This window comes from Oncorhynchus mykiss, chromosome 16 (genome assembly GCF_057628025.1).
Source record: "Oncorhynchus mykiss isolate SJ-2025 chromosome 16, ASM5762802v1, whole genome shotgun sequence".
Classification (NCBI taxonomy): domain Eukaryota; kingdom Metazoa; phylum Chordata; class Actinopteri; order Salmoniformes; family Salmonidae; genus Oncorhynchus; species Oncorhynchus mykiss.
The window spans coordinates 59446079-59473162 of record NC_143037.1 but is presented as its reverse complement, the minus strand read 5'-3'; the positions used below and the strand labels follow the sequence as shown (position 1 = coordinate 59473162).

The 27084-nt window shown below is 42.8% G+C and overlaps 1 protein-coding gene across 9 annotated transcripts; it reads left to right on the top strand.

Moving 5' to 3' along the window:
* The first annotated feature begins 358 nt into the window (after positions 1-358).
* Positions 359-20036, top strand: LOC110492380 (translocating chain-associated membrane protein 1-like 1). 9 transcript variants are annotated; one of them, XM_090203547.1, is made up of 12 exons: positions 359-423; positions 1864-1924; positions 2512-2630; positions 2955-3071; positions 3183-3241; positions 3879-3963; positions 4211-4281; positions 13604-13708; positions 13992-14135; positions 14291-14451; positions 14560-14669; positions 16639-20036. In XM_090203547.1, the coding sequence occupies exons 2-11, from the start codon at positions 1885-1887 to the stop codon at positions 14628-14630; spliced, it is 972 nt and encodes a 323-aa protein (XP_090059673.1). In that variant the 5' UTR covers positions 359-423; positions 1864-1884; the 3' UTR covers positions 14631-14669; positions 16639-20036. The 9 variants fall into 9 exon arrangements, with proteins under 9 accessions (XP_090059673.1, XP_090059672.1, XP_021422319.1 ...); XM_090203543.1 differs by having other exon boundaries at positions 360-719; XM_090203542.1 differs by having other exon boundaries at positions 360-719; positions 14557-14669.
* Positions 20037-27084: the final 7048 nt, after the last annotated feature.

Below are 27084 nucleotides of genomic sequence, written 5' to 3'. Positions count from 1 at the left end.
TAACATATATTTTCAAACTAGTTTTCATTGGGAAGGCAGATAAAGCGTTTTTATCAAAAGCAATACATTTTGCATGCGAAAATACAGAATCCTACTCTTTACTCCTCGTGCTTAACTGCGTCACTTTTGTGTGGAGCAGACTTCGCCGTGGGCTTTGAACGGGGCACCTGGCTCACGCCCGGGAGGCAGCCCGGGTCCAAAACGAATGGAATCAACTTTCACCCTGTGCCAGATTAATCGAATCCCCTAATTGACTTGATATGAAACCGACACCCTCCTCCACCAATTCCCTTGCACGTGATTTGTTCAGCATAGTGTCAACCATGAGTTAAACGAGGCGGGTTTTTCCTATCTACGTCAATGGGCGGTTTTTGAGTGTTAGGAACCGAACTGGGAGGGGACGTTTGACTGACCAGTAACGAAGTGCGTGGTGTTGTGTACATTTTTATCGTTTCTAAGCTAGTTAACACATGAACGGCAATTTACACCGTGAACTGGTAGTAGTGGCGGGAACAAAATAGGACAGTTTGCATCTGAATGCAAGCGGGGGCTGCGAGTGACTGAATAGCGGCAGGTAGGGAGAGCTGTATCGGTCAGCCATGGGTTTCCGAAAGAAGAACAAGAGCCCGCCGGTGCTGAGCCACGAGTTCGTGATCCAGAATCACGCGGATATGGTTTCATGTGTGGCTATGATAATTCTCCTCGGCCTGATGTTCGAGGTACGGTGTTAAACCCTGGAATGTATGCTGCACAGTATATAAGAAAACGCCTCGTCTGAACTGTGATGACAACGTCAGCAAGACTCAAAGGGGACTGGGCGCAAGCGTATCTCTTCTCATATGTCACACCGATTGCCAAGGAAGACAGGAGGCACACTGTGCTAAATAGTTGCTGGTCAACTAGCATGTCACACCAACTAGCTAGCTATCTAATATTACCAAATGGATAGATAGCGCTAGCCAGTTTGCTATCACATCCATGCATGTGACAGTAAACGATGGGGATTGTTTACATTACTCAACTCCCATTCAAGTCTGCAAAAACGTAATTAATTGAGTGCTTGTTGCTGTTAACTGAACTTGCTATCTAAGTTAGCCTGCTAGGCAACTTGTTCTGAAAATGAAACACGATCGCATGTTGGCTATCTAGCCAATTCCCCATCCAATTTGTCAGTCTCATTGAGTACGTTTACAATCATACACACTAATAATCCGATATTAAACTGATTATGGCAGTAGGCAGATTATGCAATAGTCATGTAAACGCCGTACTCTTTATTTTAATCTTATTAATGTCAAAATCGAAGTAAACATACGCCAATTAAAACACCTTGTTTTCTGGGCAATCTTTCGAATTATTAAATCATGTAAACACCCTAATGGCGTTCCAGCGGTGTATTTGGTCTGCGCATGTGCTTGCACCAGCGGAGCGAGCCTCCCTCTAGCACGAGTGAAGTATGTTAGGAACAACTGAATGTATGCGTCTTAGAAGTAGTTTTCACATACACACGTCATATGTTTGAAATCAGAACAACATTTGTTTCCCAAAAATAACATTCGCTGTGGTAGAACGTTTATTTTGATTGGCGATTTTCAGCAGTTATCAGAGTGCCATCAGGTAGCCTGGTTTCAGATGCATTCATGTAAATAGGATTATTAGGGAAATCGTTCTTCTTGCAACGCATGTATCGGTTTTAATCGAACCATTATATTCATCTGGCTATCCACAATAATCGAAAACATTTTATTGTGATTGACTCCTATGCATCTGCATTATCAGGAAGAACCACTCTTGTTACAAGGTACCATGACAATACCTTTTGCTACAACATTGCTTCTATTTGATATCTTTTGTTTATTGCAGGTCACAGCAAAGTTTGCTATCATGTTCATCACCATTCAATACAATGTGACTCAAAGTCTTGGTAAGTCTACATAATTTTTATTAGTAGTTATTTTACCAAGTAAGTTGACACGTTCTAATTTACAGCAATGACCTGGGGAATAGTTACAAGGGAGAAGACGGGGATGAATGAGCCAATTGGAAGCTGGGGATGATTTGGTGGCCATGATGGTATGAGGGCCAGATTGGGAATTTAACCAGGACACCAGGGTTAACACCTCTGCTCTTACAATAAGTGCCATGGGATCTTTAGTATCAGGACACCCATTAAACATTTCATCCGATTGATGGCACCCTCCACAGGGTAATGTCCCCAATCACTGCCCTGGCACATTGGGGTATGTATATATATTTTTTTTTAGACTAGAGGAAAGAGTGCCTCCTACTGGCCCAGCATCTGGTCTCCCATCCTGGGACTGACCAGGACCAACCCTGCTTAGCTTCAGAGCCAAGCCAGCAGTGGGATGTAGGGTGGTATGCTGCTGAAATATTTATTTGTATTTATTTCAAAAACGTAATATAATTTTACAGTATTTAGTGCATGTATCCAGTACCTTTTATTTGAAGCCATTGACTAAGTTGTTTTTTTGTTCATCTGTCTGTTATCAGATGAGAGGGCTGAGCAAGTGAACCTGTACCAGTACGGTCCTAAAGACATAGCCACTGTGTTCTTCTACCTGCTCATTGCTGTCATACTCCACGCCTTAATACAGGAATACATTCTCGATGTGAGTGTCTCTGCACACAGACCCCTGTTGTGTGTGTGTGACTGAGAGCGAAAGGAGGATATCTGTATAGGTAGTTAATCTACAGAACACAGTCACTGTGTGTGCTCGTGCGTGTCTCTCCCCCTTTTTTCCAGCCCAAGTGTGATCATAACTTAAGGTCTGGCCTTGTCTCGCTTAGCAGTCTTATCCTTCTCACCCTCTTAGGCAGTCAAATATTATCCTCCACGGCCATTTCCTTCTCTTACACAGCCCACAACAAATGATAACAGACACATTTTTCTTCGTCGGTATGCATGTCTCATGTCCTATTTTCTCTGATTTCAGAAAATGAATAGGCGGTTGCACCTGTCGAAAACCAAACATAGCAAGTTCAATGAATCGGGACAGCTTGCTGCCTTCTACTTATTGTCCTTCATCTGGGGCTGCAGCATCTTAACGGCGGTAAGAAGACCAATGAAACGCTGCCAGGAGCCTTGAAATATTATGTGAAGACAAGCAGTCCATCCCGTTGAATTTGTTCTTTGGCTCATGCCGTCTCTTCTTATCTGTTAGGAGGAATTTGCGACAAATCCTACTTTCTTATGGGAGGGCTACCCACACACCCACATGGTGTAAGTAAGGATTTCTACATACATTTTACGCATTCGGGTCACTCATTTATTATTTCAACATGTCAGAGGGACAGGGTTAGTACTGTTTTCATCACAACTTTTTGGGGAGTTACCAAGCGTTCTAGAACACAATAATTCCCCACAAGTGTTCTGTGACAGCTCAGGTTTTTGAGTTGGCACAGTGGAAAGGCCTTAGTGACCCAGGGTGGATTGCAGCCCTAGTATGGCGCATGGGAGTACACTGTCCGGCTGTCTCATCAAATCCATTTTAGACATCAGGTTCCCCTAAAATATTTATTCCAAATGTGATGTTTTACTCAAGCTAGACACAGTGCTGAGTGTCTGTCTTTTCCATCCCTCTCCTTATTTCTCATTGTGTAAAGAGGTGTTATTTAAATCCATTTTATTAGGGGAAATAGATTAAGCAGGAATACATAGATTGTGAACTGAATATTTTCTCCCAGGTTTCATATATTTTTCTTATTGATGGACTTTCATCTATCTTTTAAAATCATGTTTGTAAATGCATGTAACAGAATCTGTTATCATGATCAAGCGTTCATGTCCCATCATATCCACTCGCTCCCTGCATAGATAGACCGGGTCTCTGCCTGTCTGTAACCTGCCCTCTCTGCAGCTTTCAGGTGAAGTTCTTCTACATTTGCCAAATCGCATACTGGCTCCATGCCCTTCCTGAGCTGTACTTCCAGAAAGTGCGAAAGGTAAGGGTGCATGATCACACCTTGGGTTAGGTCCTAAAGATGACACATCTGTCATTTAAACATGGGAGGATACATCTTGTGATTCTGTAATTCCCCATTGTTGCAATACATGGTTCATATTCTTTATTCTCCTCTTACAAACCCATTTGTGACTGTAAAAGTAATGTGGCACTGAAACTGCTGTGGCACACACCTACACTGATACAGCAGTCATTAATAAAGGCTCTTTCCTGCTTGTGTGTTTCAGGAGGATATTCCCCGCCAGCTCTATTACATTTGTCTTTACGTCTTCCACATCACCGGTGCCTACATCTTAAAGTGAGTGTGCGTCATCTCAGGGAAGTGGTTAGATAAGAAGATAAAGACTGTATGAATGGAGCTACCGTTCAGCACTTCCTTACTTATGCACTTTAAAACCTCTTTGGGATAGGAACCTTCATCTCAATTTCCACCTAAAATTACATACCCAAATCTAACTGTCTGTAGCTCAGGACCTGAAGCAAGGATATGCATATTCTTGGTACTATTTGAAAGGAAACACTTTGAATGTGGAGATGTGAAATTAATGTAGGCGAATATAACGCAATAGATCTGGTAAAAGATAAAACAAAACAAAAAAACATGTGTTTTCTATTTTTATTACAAAAGGAAGGCCATACATTGAGAGAGGAATCTGGGGATAATTTAGATGTTGTCCACAACGGGGCAACAGACTGATATATTCAAGAAGGAGAGAGCCACATAATATGTTGTATGACGTCTCACAGGTGTCCCTCACGAGTTTGTCCAAATGTACCCAAGTGGCCGAATTGGTCAGTTGATACATTTTCAAGTTGATAAATATAGAGAAAATACAAAAATGCTATGGTAATAAAAAATAAAAGTTTACACACAAAGATGAAGGGGGCTGTACTTTCCAGTCATGTTCAGCTGAGGTCCTGGCTGCCTTTTAGGCCGACATGATGGTGGAAGTGACTCCACATCATCCTCTAGCACAGTTTGCCAACCTCCTCTCCCTCAGTGGTAGTTGCCCGTAGTGCACTGGCCCTCCTCCATTTCTGAGCTGGCCTATTCACACGTCTATATGGCCGGGTGGGGGTGGGTGTGGAGCCAGAGACGGCAGCAGGGGTCAGGCTGGAGGAACCAGTTCCTACGTTTGAGTGAGTGGGGGATAGAGGACTTGAGTGTGGTCTCTTTGGAGTTGGCTCCCCAGTGGTCACCTCTACCACTATTGAGGATTTCTTTTTTAAATAAAAAAGATCAGAACTCAAGTTTACTATTACTTATTTTATTTGACTTTTATTTTAGCAGGGTGTGAGCCCTGCATCAATACTTTTACGGATGAGCCCTGCATCAATACATAAAATACACAAGATATCTATAAACATATGTAGAGTATGGGGAACACAATCACTATAATGAAATATGTGGACCAATAGGCATTAAGACACTCAAGCTACAGCATGTCATAGCTAACATAAACATGCACAGTCAAAAGTTTTAGAACACCTACTCATTCAAGGGTTTTTCTTTATTTTTACTATTTTCTACATTGTAGAATAATAGTGAAGACATCAAAACTATTAAATAACACATATATCATGTAGTAACCACAAAAGCTACCCTTTGCCTTGATGACAGCTTTGTACACTCTTTGCATTCTCTCAACCAGATTCACCTGGAATGCTTTTCCAACAGTCTTGAAGGAGTTCCCACATATGCTGAGCACTTGTTGGCTGCTTTTCCTTCACTCTGCGGTCCAACTCATCCCATACCGTCTCATTTGGGTTGAGGTTGAGTGATTGTGGAGGCCAGGTCATCTGATGCAGCACTCCATCACTCTCCTTCTTGGTCAAATAGCCCTTACGCAGCCTGGAGGTGGGTTGGGTCATTGTCTTGTTAAAAAACAAATGATAGTCCCACTAAGTGCAAACCAGATGGGATGCCGTGTCACTGCAGAATGCTGCGGTAGCCATGCTGTGTGCCATAAGTGTGCCTTGAATTCTAAATAAATCACAGACAGTGTCACCAGCAAAGCACTCCCACACCATCACACTAGCTTCACGGTGGGAAACTCGCATGCAGAGATCATCCGTTCACCTACTCTGTGTCTCACAAAGACACGTTGGTTGGAGCCAAAAACCTAAAATTTAGGCTCCTCAGACCAAAGACAGATTTCCACCAGTCTAATATCCATTGCTCGTGTTTCTTGCCCCAAGCAAGTCTTCTTCTTATTGGTGTCCTTTAGTAGTGGTTTCTTTGCAGCAATTCGACCATGAAGGCCTTATTCACAGTCTCCTCTGAACAGTTGATGTTGATGTGTCTGTTACTTGAAATCTGTGAAACATTTTATTTAGGCTGCAATTTCTGAGGTGCAGTTAACTCTAATGAACTTATCCTCTGCTGCAGAAGTAACTGGGTCTTCCTTTCCTGTGGCGGTCCTCATGAGAGCCAGATTCATCATAGTGCTTAATGGTTTTTGTGACTGCACTTGAAGAAACTTTCACAGTTCATTACATTTTTCAGATTGACTGACCTTCATGTCTTAAAGTAATGATGGACTGTCGTTTCTCTTTGCTTATTTGAGCCGTTCTTGCCATAATATGGATTTGGTCTTACCAAATAGGGCTATCTTCTGTATACCACCCTTACCTTGTCACAACAAAACTGATTGGCTCAAACGCATAAAGAAGGAAAGAAATTCCACAAATTGACTTTTAACAAGGCACACCTGTTAATTGAAATTCATTCTAGGTGACTACCTCATGAAGCTAGTTGAGAAAATGCAGTGTGTAAAGCTGTCATTAACCTCTTGAACCTCTGGGGGCAGTATTTCATTTTTGGATGAAAAACGTTCCCGTTTTAAGCGCAATATTTTGTCACGAAAAGATACTCGAATATGCATATAATTGACAGCTTTGGAAAGAAAACACTCTGACGTTTCCAAATCTGCAAAGATATTGTCTGTGAGTGCCCCAGAACTGATGCTACAGGCGAAACCAAGATGAAACTTCAAACAGGAAATGAGCAAAATTTCTGAGCCACTGTTTTCCATTGTCTCCTTATATGGCTGTGAATGCGACAGGAATGAGCTTACACTTTCTGCCGTTTCCCCAAGGTGTCGGCAGCATTGTGACGTATTTGTAGGCATATCATTGGAAGATTGACCATAAGAGACTACATTGCGTCGAAATTGGTGCGCAAACGCCAGGTGCAACTGTTTTTCCATTTGATAGAGAGGAGAAACCATGAACGTTATATCATCGAAGAGATATGTGAAAAACACTTTTTTTGGTTACTTCATGATTCCATGTGTTATGTCATAATTTTGATGTCTTCACTATTATTCTACAATGTAGAACATAGTAAAAAATAAAGAAGAACCCTTGAATGAGTAGGTGTCCAAACTTTTGACTGGTACTGAAAATACAGTACCTTAGAAAAGTATTCCTTCCAATTTACATTTTCCACATTTTATTTGGTTACAGCCTTATTCTAAAATAGATTAAATGTGTGTGAGAAAAAAAAAATCTGCCCACACTACCCCATAATGATTTCTTTTTATTTAATTTTTTATTTCACTTTTATTTAACCAGGTAGGCTAGTTGAGAACAAGTTCTCATTTACAACTGCCGACCTGGCCAAGATAAAGCATAGCAGTGTGAACAGACAACAACACAGTTACACATGGAGTAAACAATAAACAAGTCAATAACACAGTAGGAAAAAAAGTATATATACATTGTGTGCAAAAGGCATGAGGAGGTAGGCAATAAATAGGCCATAGAAGCGAATAATTACAATTTAGCAGATTAACACTGGAGTGATAAATGATCAGATGATCATGTGCAAGTAGAGATACTGGTGTGCAAAAGAGCAGAAAAGTAAATAAATAAAAACAGTATGGGGATGAGGTAGGTAAATTGGGTGGGCTATTTACAGATGGACTATGTACAGCTGCAGCGATCGGTTAGTTGCTCAGATAGCAGATGTTTGAAGTTGGTGCGGGAAATAAAAGTCTCCAACTTCAGCTATTTTTGCAATTCTTTCCAGTCACAGGCAGCAGAGAACTGGATGGAAAGGCGGCCAAATGAGGTGTTGGCTTTAGGGATGATCAGTGAGATACACCTGCTGGAGCGCGTGCTACGGGTGGGTGTTGCCATCGTGACAAGTGAACTGAGATAAGGCGGAGCTTTACCTAGCATGGACTTGTAGATGACCTGGAGCCAGTGGGTCTGGCGACGAATATGTAGCGAGGGCCAGCCGACTAGAGCATATAGGTCGCAGTGGTAGGTGGTATAAGGTGCTTTAGTAACAAAACAGATGGCACTGTGATAAACTGCATCTAGTTTGCTGAGTAGAGTATTGGAAGCTATTTTGTAGATGACATCGCCGAAGTCGAGGATCGGTAGGATAGTCAGTTTTACTAGGGTAAGTTTGGCAGCGTGAGTGAAGGAGGCTTTGTTGCGAAATAGAAAGCAGACTCTAGATTTAATTTTGGATTGGAGATGTTTGATATGAGTCTGGAAGGAGAGTTTATAGTCTAGCCAGACACCTAGGTACTTATTGATGTCCACATATTGTAGGTCGGAACCATCTAGGGTGGTGATGCTAGTCGGGCGTGCGGGTGCAGGCAGCGAACGGTTGAAAAGCATGCATTTGGTTTTACTAGCGTTTAAGAGCATTTGGAGGACACGGAAGGAGTGTTGTATGGCATTGAAGCTCGTTTGGAGGTTAGATAGCACAGTGTCCAAGGAAGGGCCAGAAGTATACAGAATGGTGTCGTCTGCATAGAGGTGGATCAGGGAATCGCCCGCAGCAAGAGCAACATTGATATATACAGAGAAAAGAGTCAGCCCGAGAATTGAACCCTGTGTTATCCCCATAGAGACTGCCAGAGGACCGGACAACATGCCCTCCGATTTGACACACTGAACTCTGTCTGCAAAGTAGTTGGTGAACCAGGCAAGGTAGTCATTAGAAAAACCGAGGCTACTGAGTCTGCCGATAAGAATATGGTGATTGACAGAGTCGAAAGCCTTGGCCAGGTTGATGAAGACGGCTGCACAGTACTGTCTTTTATCGATGGTGGTTATGATATTGTTTAGTACCTTGAGCGTGGCTGTGGTGCACCCGTGACCGGCTCAGAATCCGGATTGCACAGCGGAGAAGGTACGGTGGGATTCGAGATGGTCAGTTATCTGTTTGTTAACTTGGCTTTCGAAGACCTTAGATGGGCAGGGCAGGATGGATATAGGTCTGTAACAGTTTGGGTCCAGGGTGTCACCCCCTTTGAAGAGGGGGATGACCGCGGCAGCTTTCCAATCCTTGGGGATCTCAGACGATATGAAAGAGAGGTTGAACAGGCTGGTAATAGGGGTTGAGACAATGGCGGCAGATAGTTTCAGAAATAGAGGGTCCAGACTGTCAAGCCCAGCTGATTTGTATGGGTCCAGGTTTTGCAGCTCTTTCAGAACATCTGCTATCTGGATTTGGGTAAAGGAGAAGCTGGGGAGGCTTGGGCGAGTAGCTGCGGGGGGGGGAGCTCTTTGGCCGAGGTTGGAGTAGCCAGGAGGAAGGCATGGCCAGCCGTTGAAAAATGCTTGTGGAAGTTTTCGATTATCACAGATTTATCGGTGGTGACCGTGTTACCTAGCCTCAGTGCAGTGGGCAGCTGGGAGGAGGTGCTCCTGTTCTCCATGGACTTTACTGTGTCCCAGAACTTTTTGGAGTTAGAGCTACAGGATGCAAACTTCTGCTTGAAAAAGCTGGTCTTTGCTTTCCTGACTGCGTGTATTGGTTCCTGACTTCCCTGAACAGTTGCATATCGCGGGGACTATTCGATGCTATTGCAGTCCACCAGAGAATGTTTTTGTGCTGGTCGAGGGCAGTCAGGTCTGGAGTGAACCAAGGGCTATATCTGTTCTTAGTTCTGCATTTTTTGAGCGGAGCATGCTTATCTAAGATGGTGAGGAAGTTACTTTTAAAGAATGACCAGGCATCCTCAAATGACGGGATGGGGTCAATATCCTTCCAGTATACCCGGGCCAGGTCGATTAGAAAGGCCTGCTCGCAGAAGTGTTTTTTAGGGAGCGTTTGACAGTGATGAGGGGTGGTCGTTTGACCGTGGATCTCTACAGTAGAATGCAACTCCTCCCCCTTTTGGCAGTTCTATCTTGACAAAAAAAATTATAGTTGGGTATGGAAATCTCAGAATTTTTGGTGGCCTTCCTAAGCCAGGATTCAGACATGGCAAGGACATCAGGGTTGGCAGAGTGTGCTAAAGCAGTGAGTAAAACAAACTTAGGGAGGAGGCTTCTGATGTTGACATGCATGAAACCAAGGCTTTTTCGATCACAGAAGTCAACAAATGAGGGTGCCTGGGGACATGCAGGGCCTGGGTTTACCTCCACATCACCCGAGGAACAGCGGAAGAGTAGGATGAGGATGCGGCTAAAGGCTATCAAAACTGGTCGCCTAGAGCGTTGGGGACAAAGAATAAAAGGAGCAGATTTCTGGGCGTGGTAGAATATATTCAGGGCATAATGTGCAGACAAGGGTATGGTGGGGTGCGGGTACAGCGGAGGTAAGCCCAGGCACTGGGTGATGATAAGAGAGGTTGTATCTCTGGACATGCTGGTTATAATGGGTGAGGTCACTGCATGTGTGGGAGTTGGGACAAAGGAGGTATCAGAGGTATGAAGAGTGGAACTAGGGGCTCCATTGTAAACTAAAACAATGATAACTAACCTGAACAACAATATACAAGGCATATTGACATTTGAGAGAGACATACAGCAAGGCATAAAGTAATCGCAGGTGTTGATTGGGAGAGCTAGCTAAAACAACAAAGGGCGATGACTATTGATGAAGCAAAAACAGGTTTAGACATTTTTGCTAATTTATAAAAAAATAAGAAACAGATATTACATTTACATAAGTATTCAGACCCTTTACTCAGTACTTTGTTGAAACACCTTTGGCAGAAATGACAGCCTTGAGTCTTCTTGGGTATGATGCTACAAGCTTGGCTACACCTGTATTTGGGGAGTTCCGTTCATTATTCTCTGAAGATTATCTCAGTCTCTGTCAGGTTGGATGGGGAGTGTCGCTGCACAGCTATTTTCAGGTCTCTCCAGAGATGTTTGATCGGATTTAAGTCCGGACTCTGGCTGTGCCACTCAAGAACATTCAGAGACTTGTCCAAAATCCACTCCTATGTTGTCTTGGCTGTGTGCTTAGGGTCATTGTCTTTCGCCCCAGTAGGTTTTCATCAAGGATCTCTCTGTACTTTGCTCCGTTCATCTTTCCCTCGATCCTGACTAGTGTCCCTGTCGCTGAAAAACACCCCCACAGCATGATGCTGCCACCACCATGCTTCACCATAGGGATGGTGCCAGGTTTCCTCCAGACATGATGCTTGGCATTTAGGGAAAAGAGTTCCGTCTTGGTTTCATGAGTCCGGAGAAACTTGTTTCTCATGGTCTGAGTTATTTTGGTGCCTTTTGGCAAACTCCAAGAGGGCTGTCATGTGCCTTTTACTGAGGAGTGGCATCCGTCTGGCCACTCTACCATAAAGTCCTGATTGGTGGAGTGCTGCAGAGATGTGAGAAACTTCCAGAAGTACAACCATCTCCACAGAGGAACTCTGGAGTTCTGTCAGAGTGACCATTGGGTTCTTGGTCACCTCCCTGACCAAGGCCCTTCTTCCCTGATTGTTCCGTTTGGCCGGGCGGCGAGCTCTAGGAAGAGTCTTGGTAGTTCCAAACTTCTTCCATTTAAAAGTGATGTATGCTACATTGTTCTTGGAGACCTTCAATGCTGCAGACATTTTTTGGTACCCTTCCTTAGATCTGTGCCTCGACACAATCCAGTCTCAGAGCTCTATGGACAATTCCTTCAACCTCATGACTTGGTTTTTGCTCTGACATGCATTGTCAACTATTGACAGGTGTGCCTTTCTAAATAATCTCCAATCAATTGAATTTACCACAGGTGGACTCCAATCAAGTTGTAGAAACATCTCAAGGAAGATCAATGGAAACAGGATGTGCCTGAGCTCAATTTCGAGTCTCAAAGCAAAGGCTCTGAATACTTATGTAAATAAGGTATTTCTATTTTTATACATTTGCAGAAATTTCTAAACCTGTTTTCACCTTGTCCTTATGGGGTATTGTGTGTAGATTAATGACGAAAACATTTATTTAATTAATTTTAGAATAAGTCTAACGTAACAAAATGGGGTAAAAGGTGAAGGGGTCTGACTACTTTCCGAATGCACTGTTTCCCCGGAGAGAGGGGTCTGAGGTGATGGGTGGGGTTAGTTGTAAAACCTGTATGAATGTATTTGCTTTGTCCTCAAAATACCTCCCATTACAGGCAACCTTTTTAATCTTCCAACATACAGGTCAAGTCTGACAAACTAATTTGTTGTGTGAAAGTGACTGGAAAAGTTCAGCAGTTATCACGGTAGTAGTGATATCCTATCAAAGTAGTATAATCAGCAGAAGTACCTCTAACTGTTTTAGCTGGCATCTGAACCTTCTTGACCCAATACTATTTTAATGGCCTTCTGTTACTCAGCTCCTCTCCTTCAAGACCACTGGTCTGGAAGATGGGTAAAGGCAGCGTAGTGCTTTAATTTCATCCTAGTGCTCCACATACCTCTTTCTGATCACTGGGCATGACTGACAGGATAGGGAAGGAAGGAGGTCATTCAAGTTTTTTTGCAAATGGCTTCAGTGTTGTAATGTATCCTTTTCCCATGCTGATGTTGTGGGCTGAATCCCTTTTCCTTGTGTCCTTTCCGTATCCTCTCTCGAATAGCCCTCGTGGTGGTGGTCTTACCCCAAAAAGAAAAAAAACTTTATATTTCTAATCGATGGGAGGACACCTACTTGTTGAGGGAAAACTCATTCAGGAATCAGGCAGAACTTATCAGCAATAGGAGTTTATTCAATCAATTGCAAGAGAGATCACTCTCAGGATGAACTGGAGAAGAACTCAAAAGTTACAGAATCACACAGTCATTATATACTTATTCTACTCAGAGATGATTGCCTCTCCTAGGGGAAAGCAAGCTTACATGAGAGATTAGGGGGACCTGGCTCCACTTCCTTAAAGCATTGTACCAACAAGAACATATTCTAACCAGTTCTCGCAGCCTACATGACTGAGGGGAGTGATGAGTTCTTTTCGGTTAGAAGAAGAATTTGGCCTTGAGCTGGGCCTCTAGTGCCCGATCGATAAGGAGTCAGCAGCAAATCCCTCCTTTGTGCAGTGTGTGAAGAGGGTACTGGACAGCTATGGAAAATTACCTATAGTACTATTCAATTCAAGCATTTACGTAGCATTAGACTGTAACAGAACCATTTTGCCCAAACATACTAAACAACTATATTGGAAGTAGTGCCACTCATAATTGCATTGCATGGATCAATTATAGGCCCTTTTATGGTAGATATGCATAAATCGTTGCTTCTATCTTCTGGACAACTTTTAAAGATGCTTCCTCCTGCAAATGTGAATAATATTTAATTTTATTGAGTAGTTCAGTATGGTTAATCCCTGGACAGAGAATGTCATCTGATTAAGGTTTGTTATCCGTTTCCCCTGGTGTTTGCGGACTTCCTGTGTTCAGCCTCCACCGGCTGGGCCTGGTGCTGCTGGTACCTCACTACCTGGTGGAGCTCCTGTTCCACGCCTCACGCCTCTTCTACTTCAGTGACGAGAACAAGCAGAAGGGGTATGTATAAGTTGTATGCTGGACACCCCCTCCATTTTCATACCAGTCAATACAAGGAGGGTAGAAGTTGGGAATAAAACCTGCATACAGAGATAGGTTTGGAATTTAATTTTGTTATTATTGTCACCTTCAGCAAGTCACTTGTGTGATACAATGGGCGCTTTTCCTCTCTTATCGGACTAAACTGATTGATTTGAAAAACCGATAGTGTCTTACGTCAGCCCATGGACGATGTCACTGTTGTTGCCATGGTGACTAACTCAGATTCTCTTTTCTTTTCCAGTTTCACTCTGTGGGCGCTACTTTTCGTCATCGCTCGCCTCCTTACCCTCACCCTTTCCGTACTGACTTTTGGCTTCGGACTGCCCCGCGCAGAGAACCAGGGTTTCTCACTGGCAAAAGGCAACTTCAATGTGCTTACCATTAGGCAAGTCATGTTTCTTAAGATTGCTTAATTTGCCCTGTTACCCCCTCTGATTTGGCCCTTGAGAGCAAGTTTGAACTTTTCATCTATCAAAGAAAGTAAAATGCCTGTCATTGCTCATGGCTGGTCTTCATAATGTTTCCCCCCTTGCCTCTCAGGATGACGTGCCTGGCTGCCATTTGCCTGACCCAGGCCTGGATGATGTGGAAGTTCATCAACTTCCAGTTGAAGAAGTGGAGGGAGCACAGCCAGAGCCAGGCCTCCAAGAAGAAGGCTTTCAGCCCAAAGAGCAAGCCCCACAAGAAGGACCTGGCCCGGGGTGAGTCCGCCGCCGCTGCCGCCCACTTGGATCACCCACCTCCAGCCATTACAACTCTGTGATGCAGATATGTTTCTGACATGTTGTTCTTGTTTGTTTTGTTAGTAGGTTCTGCCAATGGTGTGGTGAAGTCCGATGACAAGACGTCACCCCGTGCGAGAAAAGCCAAAGCCTCATAGAGTTGGAGGGAGAGAATGGAGGGATGGAGTTAAGGAGAAGTGAGGGGGCTATTCTCAATGTGACATTTTGTCTTTTCATCACTTACATTTTTTTTATCTATTCCCCAAAAGAACCTTAACTGTCTCTTTTGTGTTAGAACCTATGTTTTAATAGTTATGTTTTTGTTTGTTTTGATGACCTCATATGTTTGTGTTCAGTTGTTATTTCTGTGGATGGGATGTAAGCAGGGCAGGGTCAACTGGTTAAATGTTTTAAAGTATGAATCTGCTACCTGTGTGTGCCCCACCAGCTGCCCCACTGCTTGTACTGTGTGTTCCTTTGAACGAAAACATGGGGTTTGGCCCTAAGCCACTCTTTGCTGGCCTTTTGGGCAAGGTGTGTCTGTGCTAAATCTCTCCCACTCAAATGATGTTGCTTGAGAGAGAGGAAGTGGGAAGTAACTGGATAGATAATTGGTCAAAAAGTCATTTTTGGAGAGGAATTATCTGTAGCGATTGCATCCAGCTTCAGGGCCCTAGTCAATCAAACTTTCCAACTGGATTTCTGAGGAAGTCAAACATGCACTGTTCAATTTTTACAGCAAGAGTGCATGTCACGATTCATGTTCTCAACATAACATGTAAAACAAGAAGTGTGTGAAACGTTGGACTAAAACTTTATTTTACCTTAATATTGGTTTTGTATAGGGACCTCACCATTAACTCCTAACGGTGTCCGTTTGATGCCTGTATTGTTACTTGCTTTTGCCATATGAAATCTGTGCTATTATGGAATTGAGGCACTGTTAGTAGTTAGTCATTGAGTAGCCCCATCTCACAGATGGACCAACTCCCTATCAGCCATATTCTGACTCAACTGGCCTTTATCCAAAACTCCATTACTGGAGATACTTTCTTTATCCATGCAGACAGAACTAGATCTCTTGAGAAAATGATGCGTTGATGTACAGTCCCAGTCAAAAGTTTGGACACACCTACTCATTTCATGGTTTTCTTTATTTTACTATTTTCTGCATTGTAGAATAATAGTGAAGACATCAAAACCATGAAATAACACACATGGAATCATGTAGTAACCAAAAAAGTGTTGAAACTAATCAAAATATGTTTTAGATTTTTCAAAGTAGCCACCCTTTGCCTTGATGACAATTTTGCTCACTCTTGGCATTCTCTCAACCAGCTTCAAGAGGTAGTCATCTGGGATGCATTTCAATTAACATATGTGCCTTGTTAATTTGTGGAATTTCTTTCCTTAATACGTTTGAGCCAGTCAGTTGTTTTGACATGGTAGTGGTGGTATACAGAAGATAGCCCTATTTGGTAAAACACGAAGTCCATATAATGGCAAGAACAGCTCAAATAAGTAAAGAGACAGTCCATCATTACTTTAAGATGTGAAGGTCAATCAATCTGGAAAATGTCAAGAACATTTAAAGTTTATTCAAGTGCAGTTGCAGAAACCATTAAGCACTATGATAAAACTGGCTCTCTTGAGGACCACCACAGGAATGGAAGACCCAGAGATACCTCTGCTGCAGAGGATGTTCATTAGAGTTACCAGCTTCAGAAATTGCAGACCAAATAAATGCTTCACAGAGTTAAAGTAACAGACACATCTCAATACCAACTGTTCAGAGGAGACTGTGTGAATCAGGCCTTCATGGTCTTATTGCTGCAAAGAAACCACTACTCAAGGAAGGCAATAAGAAGAAGAAGAGACTTGCTTGGGCCAAGAAACACGAGCAATGGACATTTGACCAGTGAAAATCTGTTCTTTGGTATGATGAGTCTAAATTTGAGATTTTTGGTTCCAACCAATGTGCAGTGTAGGTGCGTGAAGCATGGAGGAGGAGGTGTGATCATGTGGGATTGCTTTGCTGGTCACACTGTCTTTGATTTATTTAGAATTCAAGTCACACTTAACCAGCATGGCTACCACAGCATTGTGCAGCGAGACGCCATCCCATCTAGTTTGCGCTTAGTGGGACTATCATTTGTTTTTCAACAGGACAATGACCCAACACACCTCCAGGCTGCGTAAGGGCTATTTGACCAAGAAGGAGAGTGATGGAGTGCTGCTTCAGATGACCTGGCCTCCACAATCACCCAACCTCAACCCAAATGAGATGGTTTGGGATGAGTTGGACCACGGGGTGAAGGAGAAGCAGCCAATGAGTATGTGGTAACTCCTTCAAGACATGGAAAAGCATTCCAGGTGAAGGTGGTTGAGAGAATGCCAAGAGTGTGCAAACCTGTCAAGGCAAAGGGTGGCCACTTTGAAGAATCTCAAATATAAAATATATTTATATATTTCTTTGGTTACTACATGATTCCATTTATGTTATTTCATAGTTTTGAGGTCTTCACTATTATTGTACAATGTAGAAAATAGTACAAATAAAGAAAAACCCTTGAATGAGTAGGTGTCCACATTTTTGGACTGATACTGTATGTGGAGGATTTGTGCAGGAGTTCAGGTGAGGTTTTTTGTGTTTCGGTTCAGGATTTCAATCTCCGATAAGATTATATTAATTAATGAACAATGCCAATAATTAATGCCTCAAGTTATAGAGTTAAGCCTAAAGGGTCATTGTTAGGTTTTGACGAGCCGTTGAGTTCGCATCTCAGAAGCATTCAGTGACTTTTTTTCACATCCACTGGAAGAGTTGAGTTATTTATTTCAGTCGTATCTTTTTTTTTTAATATCATGCTTTGGCAACTCTATAACCAGCATAGACGAGGTACAAAGCGAAACGCTTTGTCTCAACCCAAATGATACAATCCTCCTTTTAAGTGTCCTTAAAATGTCAGTGGCGTGAGCCATGGAGTTCTCCTCGGGTTTCCTTTTCTTTTTTTGCCTTTTTTATATCTGGGTGTATGGCACAGGAGGCTGAGGGGAGGACGGCTCATAATAATGTCTAGAATGGAATGGTATCAAACACATGGAAAATATGTATTTGGTGTGTTCAATACCATTCCATCAATCCGTTCCAGCCATTACTATGAGCCCGTCCTCCCCAATTAAGGTGTCACCGGCCGCCTGTGGTGTATGTTGGCAGGCAGCTGCCTCCATAGACACCCGCTTATTATACTGTACATCCCATTCTCAGATAGATAGTCTCTTGCCAGACGGCTTACTTCCGCAATCTTTGAATGTGCCGTTGCCCAAGGTCTGGCTATAAGAGACTAATTCTCAGATGGGACGTGTGTGTGTGTGTGTGTGTGTGCATGCATGCCCGTGTCTAGTTCTACCTGTGGTTATGCCTACCTGTGTGTGCCCGTGAGGAAGTGAAGGCTCTGCATGATTCATGCTTTAGTGTCTTTGCATTTTCACTTTTAAAAAAAAGTTGTTGCCCTTGTGGCTTCATGGAGCTTGACAGACAGTTTAACTCCCCCTGTTTCCTTTTAAATCCTTTACCTTGTTTTCATTTCACCTTTTTGTTAATTTACAAAAAAGGCTTTTGTAATGAAGACAGTGAGTGGTAACTGAGTTATATTTTATATAAAGTCTTATTGGATGTTTGCTTACAACCCCTGACCCTTCCTTAACCCCTGTCCTGTGTGAAATAGATTCTGTGACTTCTGTTTGCCACATTTGGGCTGAAGGGGCCTTCTTGCTCCACCTGTCCAGTGATTTGGACATTGCAATTGGACACTTATGTTATGTCCTGTAGAGACCCAATGCTGTTGTCACAAATGGGACGAGTTACCATTCCTAGCCTGAGCTCAGATCTGTTTGTGCTTCGCCAACTTCTCTGACTAGCATTATAGTTGGCTGAAGCATATACTGATCTGGGACCAGGCTGCTTGTTTGGTAGGTTGAGTAGTAGTATTGCTTCGGCAGGAAATAGATGACTTGAGTTTAGTCCTCATGTTGCTCTATCTAAAGCGTAAGTTGAAAGTGTGGAGGACTTCTGTTTTGAGTCTGTTACATGGCAATGTCTTAGGAGGAAAGGAGGAGCAGATTACTTTTATACCAGCCTTTTACTTTAATGTATCTGATATTTAAAATAAAATAATCTATATGAATTTAATGCTACTCTGTACTAAAAATACCTGTCAGATTTTTTTAGCTATTTTTATAGTTGAAAAAACTGTTAAAGTTCACTAATATTCACCACACACAGAGAAATATATATGAATAGTATTTTGCATCCTTATTGGAATGAGTTGTTTTTATACATCAAAAGACAAAGCTTGCTCCCCTTTAAGTCAGGGTGCACATTTCAGTGTGAGAGAACTAGTCCTATTTCATAGTTTCACCATCTTATACTCTATTTCATAGATTAGGCCCTGTATTGAATTAGAGTAAATAAGAACCACTCTGCCATAGGACAATGCTCTGAAAGCACTATACTGAAATTGTGTCTTCTGCAGTAATTACAGTAGAATACTATAAAACGATCTGCTATCCATGTAATTAGATAGCATTGGATCAGGATCAGCAAGGATCCTGTTATGTTTCTGTGTTTTATTGTTCTAAGGTGTGTCCTGCAGGGGTATTTAATTGGGCCGGAATGATACCAGTATCTCAATGGTTTTTTTCCCATGGCAAAAATGAAAACACGAAGCAGATCAAGTCTTTGGTCTTTTAAAAACCTGCTGTATGACACATTGTGTGCTATAGCTTGGAAAATAAATGTGACAACATAATGAGGTTTGTTTCTAACATTAGGGTTGTTTTCTTAAAGAAGTTAAACCTGCTTTGTTTCCTTGCCACGATACTAACGAGTATTGCGGTATTGGTATCGTCCCAGCCCTAGTATTTAACTTGAGCATTTGCCCTTCATCCATTCCTTTACTGATTGATTGGATATCATAGTTCGTCATGATACACCGTGCAAGGGACTGAGTAACATGAGCCTCCTTCATCCAGGTTAGGAGACATGATATTCCCCTCTGAGTTGTCTTCTCACTCGTACCACCACGCACACTATTGAAATATTCAGCATAGTGAAGCATGACACCAATGGATGCCACGGTCTGCACTATCAGCATTTTGGGTTGTAGCACTGATGTCTATAACCTAGCTCTTGACTGCAATGACCATTTGATCTCTGGTAAGGTGGCAATTTATCCACACAATGCAAAGACCCATGCTAATAGTTTATTAGTTTCATATTAACATTTTGAGTGGCAACTACCATTAATGCATTTGAGATGATGAGATGCATACATGCTTCATAACAGGCAGGAACAGAAAAAACACGACATTATTTCAGATAGTTTTGTTGGGTTATTTGGCTGCTTGCGTCTAAATGTTGTTGTATAATCCTTTTTTAAATGTGTCGTCTCTGATATGCTCTGGACCAGATGTATTTATGCGAAACCTTGTGATTTCTGTTTTTTGTTTGTTAGTATTTTTTTTATTTCATGTTTGAATAAAGCCTTTGTTGACTATCCTGAGTGATGCTGTCACCTTCAGTGTGATTTGTTGCTTAAAGGTCGAGGAGTTAAGGAGTTGTTTCTATTTCTGTTGAAACTGAAGATAATGTGAGAGAGAAAAAACTGTAATTCCAGTCTTGACAGTGTTAGAATGATGATCCCACATGAAAGATATCAGAGGATATGTATAGTCAGTCATACAGCAGGGGTTTATGCAAAACATTTAACTGATGTTGATATGGCTATGACTGCCTTCCCACTGATTTCTTATGTTCAATTGCAGATGAAAGTAGGCCTACCATCACATTCTACTTCATGAATCCCTAACTTATTTTTCTGTTTATTTATGAGAATTGCAGACGAGGTTCAAGTTTCGAGGAGGTCTTCGGACCTAAGGATTTCCTTAGGTCCATATTTTTTTAAATACTGCTGCTTATCATAATTTGGATAAAGTAAGTATGCATGCCTGTCTGCACTTTGTAATATATTGTCCTATGCAACCAAATACAACATTATTTTGGCAATGGTTCTCGTTCATGTTTTACATGTATGTTCTTAAAGAATAGGTAGCTCTAATGTAACAACCTTATTTGAGGGCAAGTAACTGATGATTTGTAAATGGTGAGCAGAGAACACTAGAAAAATATATGAATATAAAGCCATTTTTTTTCATTATGTGAATGTTTTTAAGTCAATCTATGAAGTCTATAGCAGACCATCTGGATGGGCTACACTTTAAACAGTGAAACTTAATTGCATTACTGCTTTTAAAGGTTCAATCAGGATTCAAAGCTACTTTGGCCTAAATGTTTCTGTATCTTGAAAATAGTGTTAAATGTGTGTATTGTAACTGATAGTTATTGTAACAATCCTTTACAGGCTCTGCTCATTACATCATTGATGGAACAAAAAGCCACAAAAGAGTTTGCAAAAGCAGAGAATGGTTAACCAATAGCTAATAGTTAAGGACATTTAAATCAGACAAATGTCATTTCAAGTAGGTATAACTACATATATTTCCTTTGTTTCAATATTGCCACAGGACTTTGACTGAATCCATAATTCCATTGGGGAAAAATTGTCATAACTTAACCATTGAAAACCTATTAAACTAGCCCTACCTTCTGGTTTGTGTCAGGTGTTGCTTCCAATATTACCATTTGACATGTGTAATTGTTGTTGTTGCTCCAGATGACCTCCACACTGAGATTGCCAGATGTGTGTCCCTGGCCCCCATGCCTTCCTTGTAGTCATTGTTGCTCCAGATGACCTCCACACTGAGATTGCCAGATGTGTGTCCCTGGCCCCCATGCCTTCCTTGTAGTCATTGTTGCTCCAGATGACCTCCACACTGAGATTGCCAGATGTGTGTCCCTGGCCCCCATGCCTTCCTTGTAGTCATTGTTGCTCCAGATGACCTCCACACTGCGATTGCCAGATGTGTGTCCCTGGCCCCCATGCCTTCCTTGTAGTCATCCGGCACGGCCACTTCACTGAAGAAGATGAGATGGTTGTGGGGAAAATTACTACAATTTTTAGGGAGAAAGCGGAGCAGAACTACGGGTTGGTTCTTTTCACCACAAGGAGATTCTGGATGGCATGCAGATAGAAGAATACATAGGAGTCCCCAAAGGCACTCAAGGCTCTGCTGAAGAGGTGCCAGAACAGATACCATGTCTTCAACAACAAGGACCTCACCAAGACCTCGCCAACCGAGAGCAGGTGAAAGGGCTGCTAGAAAAGGTAGAGAGGATGGTGGAGGGAAACGGAGGAGGGTGCTATACCAATAAAATGTTGAGAAAGGCAAAGGAGCTTATCATCAGGAAGGTGATCATAATTAAGCAGTCTCCCACCTCTGACTTCGACATCTGAATGATGGCCATCAACTGCCTTGAGATCCTGGCAGAAATTACTAAGTAGGTGGTGCCATTATTTGTAGGGGCAGCAGTAGGAGCTGTTGCTGGGCCTGTAGTTGTGGGGGCAATCACATGTAAAGCTGTGTGGTGTAGTAGTAGGAGGGGCTGTAGAAGGGATTGCAGGGTTGGTGATGGGGCCTGATGCAGACCACCACAAATGCCCACAGGTCATAACAAGCAGCAGTGAAATGAGTGGCCGTGTTAGGGACTGCAGCAGTTAGCGGAGAAGGAGCTATAGCTCTGGGGTGAGGAGGATGTACAGGAGGCAGCTGCAGGAATCATTTATGTGCGTACATAACTTATAGCTCTCTATTTGTAACAACTGAGTGAAGAGTTAAAGAAACACCAGCCTTTATCAGATCTGTTGTTGCTCTGTTCTGGAATGTGCACTTACAAATAAAGCTGTTGACTAAACTCAAATTAAACTTTTGATTTGGAGGGTTTGGGGCCAGGATATGTATGAGTGGATGCAACACACAAACACAGAACACAAGAGACACATTCAAAATTAAGCACAACTAAGGAATTATGGCCTGTATTTCAATTAATACATTTGGTTTTATTTATTCAAGCTAACTAGCTTGGGTCCTTTGCGCTTAACAATTTTTCATTGTGGATCCATATAAAGTCTCCAGTGTGTGTGTACGCTTGTGAGTGTGTGTATAATGGCAACAGGTTAGTGTGTGGTGATGCACTTGTGAAACAAGCGTGTGCTTCCTCCGATCCTTGTTTCCTCTCCTAGAGTCCTCCCTCATTTCCCTCAGATATTTAAAGTATTTCCGTCTTAAAGTAAAAAAGAGGAGAATGGTACAATCCTCAAGACAAAGTGAAAAAACAGGACTGCAATAAGCATCTTCTACCATTGACTGGATGTCTTCTACACCCTTTAGCCCACCAGAGGGCAATGATGAGTTTCTCACCTGAGAGGCCGAAGCAGTCTGCGAGGGGGTATCTGCAGGCAGCTAGACCTGCATTAATAAATCACCACTCAAAGAGAGAGAGACATATACAGAGTCAACCACATACACACAGTAGCATACGCACTCACACACAGTCAACCACAGAAACGCAGAAGCACAAACACACAGAAGCACACACACTCTCAGACAGACATAGAGGCTATCTGAGTAGAGTTAAACCAACACTACACATCTGTGCAGGGCAGAAATGGAAAGAGGGAGGGGAAAAGAGAGAGGAGAAAGAAGGAGTGGGAAGGAGAGAGAGCAGAAACACACCTCTACCTCAGTTTTAAATCGTCTCAGTATGGTGCTTTGTTTCAGAGTGAAGGGGATTTTCTCAGTGATCAGACAGCATGATGGATCAGTGGGAACCAGACAATCAGACTGGAGCTCTGCAGGGTCGTCAGGAGGACACCAGTTCACACATACACTCTCCATCAAACACGCCAGGCTGAAGTATAACAGCTCTTAGCATGGCCCCCAAACCTGGTGTGTGTGAGTGTTTGTGTCTGTCTGCATGCCTTTATGCCTGTGAATACCTCAAAACATTTTCTGCCTGAACATTACAGCCCTAAAAAGACAGGAGTAATCACTCTCATGCTCTTTTCCTCTAATTCCTCCCTATCATCCAATGAGGATCAATCTTTTTCTGAATTGTGCGTATTATGTGTAATTTCCATATAAATTAGCTTCATTAAAAGGGGAGTACTTTCTTATTTAACAAGGCTCATTTGGAATTCTGTATTTAATAACACATGTAATCCTAGACTCGCAGATAAATAGCCAAAGATTAGCAGGGCTGGAGCATCAATTATGTCAATTCTGTTTGTGCGCATGTGTATGTGTGTTTGCATGCCTGCATGCATGCGTGCCTGCGTGATTTATTGAGTAAGACCCTCCTCTGTCCCCATCTGGCAAGGCAGAATCTGTCTCCTATGGATTTTATACAAGAATTGCAGCGCTACAGGAGATGCCATTGAACTATCACAGTATCCAGAGTTGTGATGGTGACACCAAGGCTGCTGGTGGGAGAGCTGAGCAGGAAGGATAAAGAGACGAGGCCAGACAGGGAGAGTATGAGCTAAAGCAGGTGGATAATGATGAAGGACAGAGAGTGGGAGAGGAAGAAACATCTGCGGAAGAACAGAGTAGAAGAGATAGAAAGTGAGGAAAGGGGCCAGTGAGGACAGACAGATTAAAGGAGAGGGTGAGAAAGAGGTGGTGTGAAGGAAGGAGAGGGTAGATGGTGGAAAGGGTGTTCGATTTAGAGTGCCTCCTCTCCTCTGAGTGTGTGCGTGTGTGTTTGCATGTATACAGTGCCTTCGGAAAGTATTCAGACTCCTTGACTTTTTCCACATTTTGTTGCGTTACAGTCTTATTCTAAAATGTATTAAATTGTTTTTTTCCCTCATCAATCTACACACAATACCCCATAATGACAAAACAAAAACAGGTTTTTAGAAATGAAAAATAAGAAATATAACATTTACATAAGCATGCAGACCCTTTACTCAGTACTTTGTTGAAGCACCTTTGGTAGCGATTACAGCATTGAGTCTTCTTGGGTATGACGCTACAAGCTTGTCAAACCTGTATTTGGGGAGTTTTTCCCATTCTTCTCTGCAGATCTCAAGCTCTGTCAGATTGGATGGGGAGCATTGATGCACAGCTATTTTCAGGTCTCTCCAGACATGTTTGATCGATCGGGTTCAAGTCCGGACTCTGGCTGGGCCACTGAAGGACATTCAGAGACTTGTCCCGAAGCCACTCCTGTGTTGTTTTGGCTGTGTCCTTAGGGTTGTTCTCCTGTTGGAAGGTGAACCTGATCTCTCTGTACTTTGCTCCGTTCATCTTTGCCTCGATCCTGACTAGTCTCCCAGTCCCTGCCGCTGAAAAACATCCTCACAGCATGATGCTGTCACCACCATGCTTCACTGTAGGGATGGTGCCAGGTTTCCTCCAGATGTGACGCTTGGCATTCAGGCCAAAGAGGTCAATCTTGGTTTCATCAGACCAGAAAATCTTGTTTCTCATGGTCTGAGAGTCTTTAGGTGCCTTTTGGCAAACTCCAAGCAGGCTGTCATGTGCATTTTACCGAGGAGTGCCTGAAGTTTGGCCACTCTAGCATAAAGGCCTGATTGGTGGAGTGTTGCAGAGATTGTTGTCCTTCTGGAAGGTTCTCCCATCTGCACAGAGGAATTCTAGAGCTCTGTCAGAGTGACCATTGGGTTCTATGGTCAACTCCCTGACCAAGGCCCTTATCCCCCGATCGCTGAGTTTGACCGGGCAGCCAGCTCTAGGAAGAGTCTTGGTGGTTCCAAACTTCTTCCATTTAGAAAGATGGAGGCCACTGTGTTCTTGGGGATCTTCAATGCTGCAGATTTTTTTTTGCTAACCTTCCCAGATCTGTGCCTCGACACAACCCTGTCTCAGAACTCTACTGACAATTCCTTCGACCTCATGTCTTGGTTTTTGCTCTGACATGCACTGTCAACTTTGGGACCTTATATAGACAGGTGTGTGCCTTTCCAAATCATGTCCAATCGATTGAATTTACCACAGGTGGACTCCAATCATGTTGTAGAAAAATCTCAAGGATAATCATTGGAAACAGTATGAACCTGAGCTCGATTTCGAGTCTCATAGCAAAGGGTCTGTATAATTATGTAAATAAGGTATTTCCGTTTTTTATTTTTAATACATTTGCAAACATTTCTAAAATGTTAACTTTTTTTTATGGGGTATTGTGTGTAGATTGATTAGGAAAATGTTTTATTTAATCAATTTCAGAATAAGGCTGTAACATAACAAAATGTGGAAAAAGTTAAGGGGCCTGAATAATTTCCAAATGCACTGTATGTGTGGGGGTGAGGCGACTCTGGCAGCAGGAGACAGACAGGCTGGTGGACTCAAAGTGCGGAATTTGTAATCTGTTTCTGCCATAAATCTCTGACTTATGATACTGTTGGCAGCCGACAACTGCCCTCTCTCTCCTTCTCTCTCTCCCTTACTCTCTCTCCCTCACTGTCTTTCTCAGCCTCCTTCTTAATTATCCTATGTCTCTGTCTCTCTCTCACACACACACACACACGCAGCGATAGTGCTGATTCAGGCTCCATTGTGCAGTGGGGAGGAGGATGTGGTGAATCAGTGTCAGTGTCCAAGCCAATCGGAGAGAGTGAGACAATGAGGGAGGAGAGAAGGAGAGGACAACAGAAAGGTGGGATAGAGTAACTGGGAGGAGGGAGAAGGAGAGAGGTATGGAATATTTAACCAACCAGACTAAAGGAAAAGGGATGAGGGTGTGAAGAGACAAGGGGAGGGACTGAAAGATGGTCAGAAGTAAGGGAAGTGAGGGAGGAGAGGAAGAGAGGGGGAGGAGGAGGAGGAGGGAGGGAGCATGGCAGTGCTCTGAATCTAGGACACAGATACTCCAGAGCTGCATGAGCCTGGTTGCAGAAACACAATGTTAGCAGACATTCATTGTGGTCCACCTGGATCCATGTAGGACAGCTGTTGTTGTGTTGATGGTGTCTAGTCTGAACGTTGGCCCACAGCTCTTTGAGGAGAATTCTGACAAACACCTCACTGACTATGAAGTGTCACTCAAACAAACCAGTGAGGAAGAGGAGCAGATGTAGTGGATTCTTCGACAGCTGGGATTCTTCCACCTACTTACTTTGAAGACACAACGAAAATCAAAGTGAATATTGGGGGGACAAAAGCACTTGATTTACGCATCTATATCAGACACTAACCACATTTCCATCCACAGTTTTAAACATTTCAACATTCACAAGGCCGCAGGGCCAGACGGATTGCCAGGACTCCGAGCATGCGCTGACCAACTGGCAAGAATCTTCACTGACATGTTCAACCTGTCCCTGACTGAGTCTGTAATACCAACATTTTTCAAGCAGACCACCATGGTGCCTGGGCCCAAGAACACTAAGGTAAACCTGCCTAAATGACTACCGAACTGTAGCACTCACGTCTGTAGCCATGAAGTGCTTTGAAAGGCTGGTCATGGCTCACATCAACACCATTATCCCAGAAACCTTAGACCCACTTCGTTTTGCATGTCACCCCAACAGATCCACAGATGGTGCAATCTCTATTGCACTCAACACTGCCCTTTTACACCTGGACAAAAGGAACACCTATGTGAGAATGCTATTCATTGACTACAGCTCA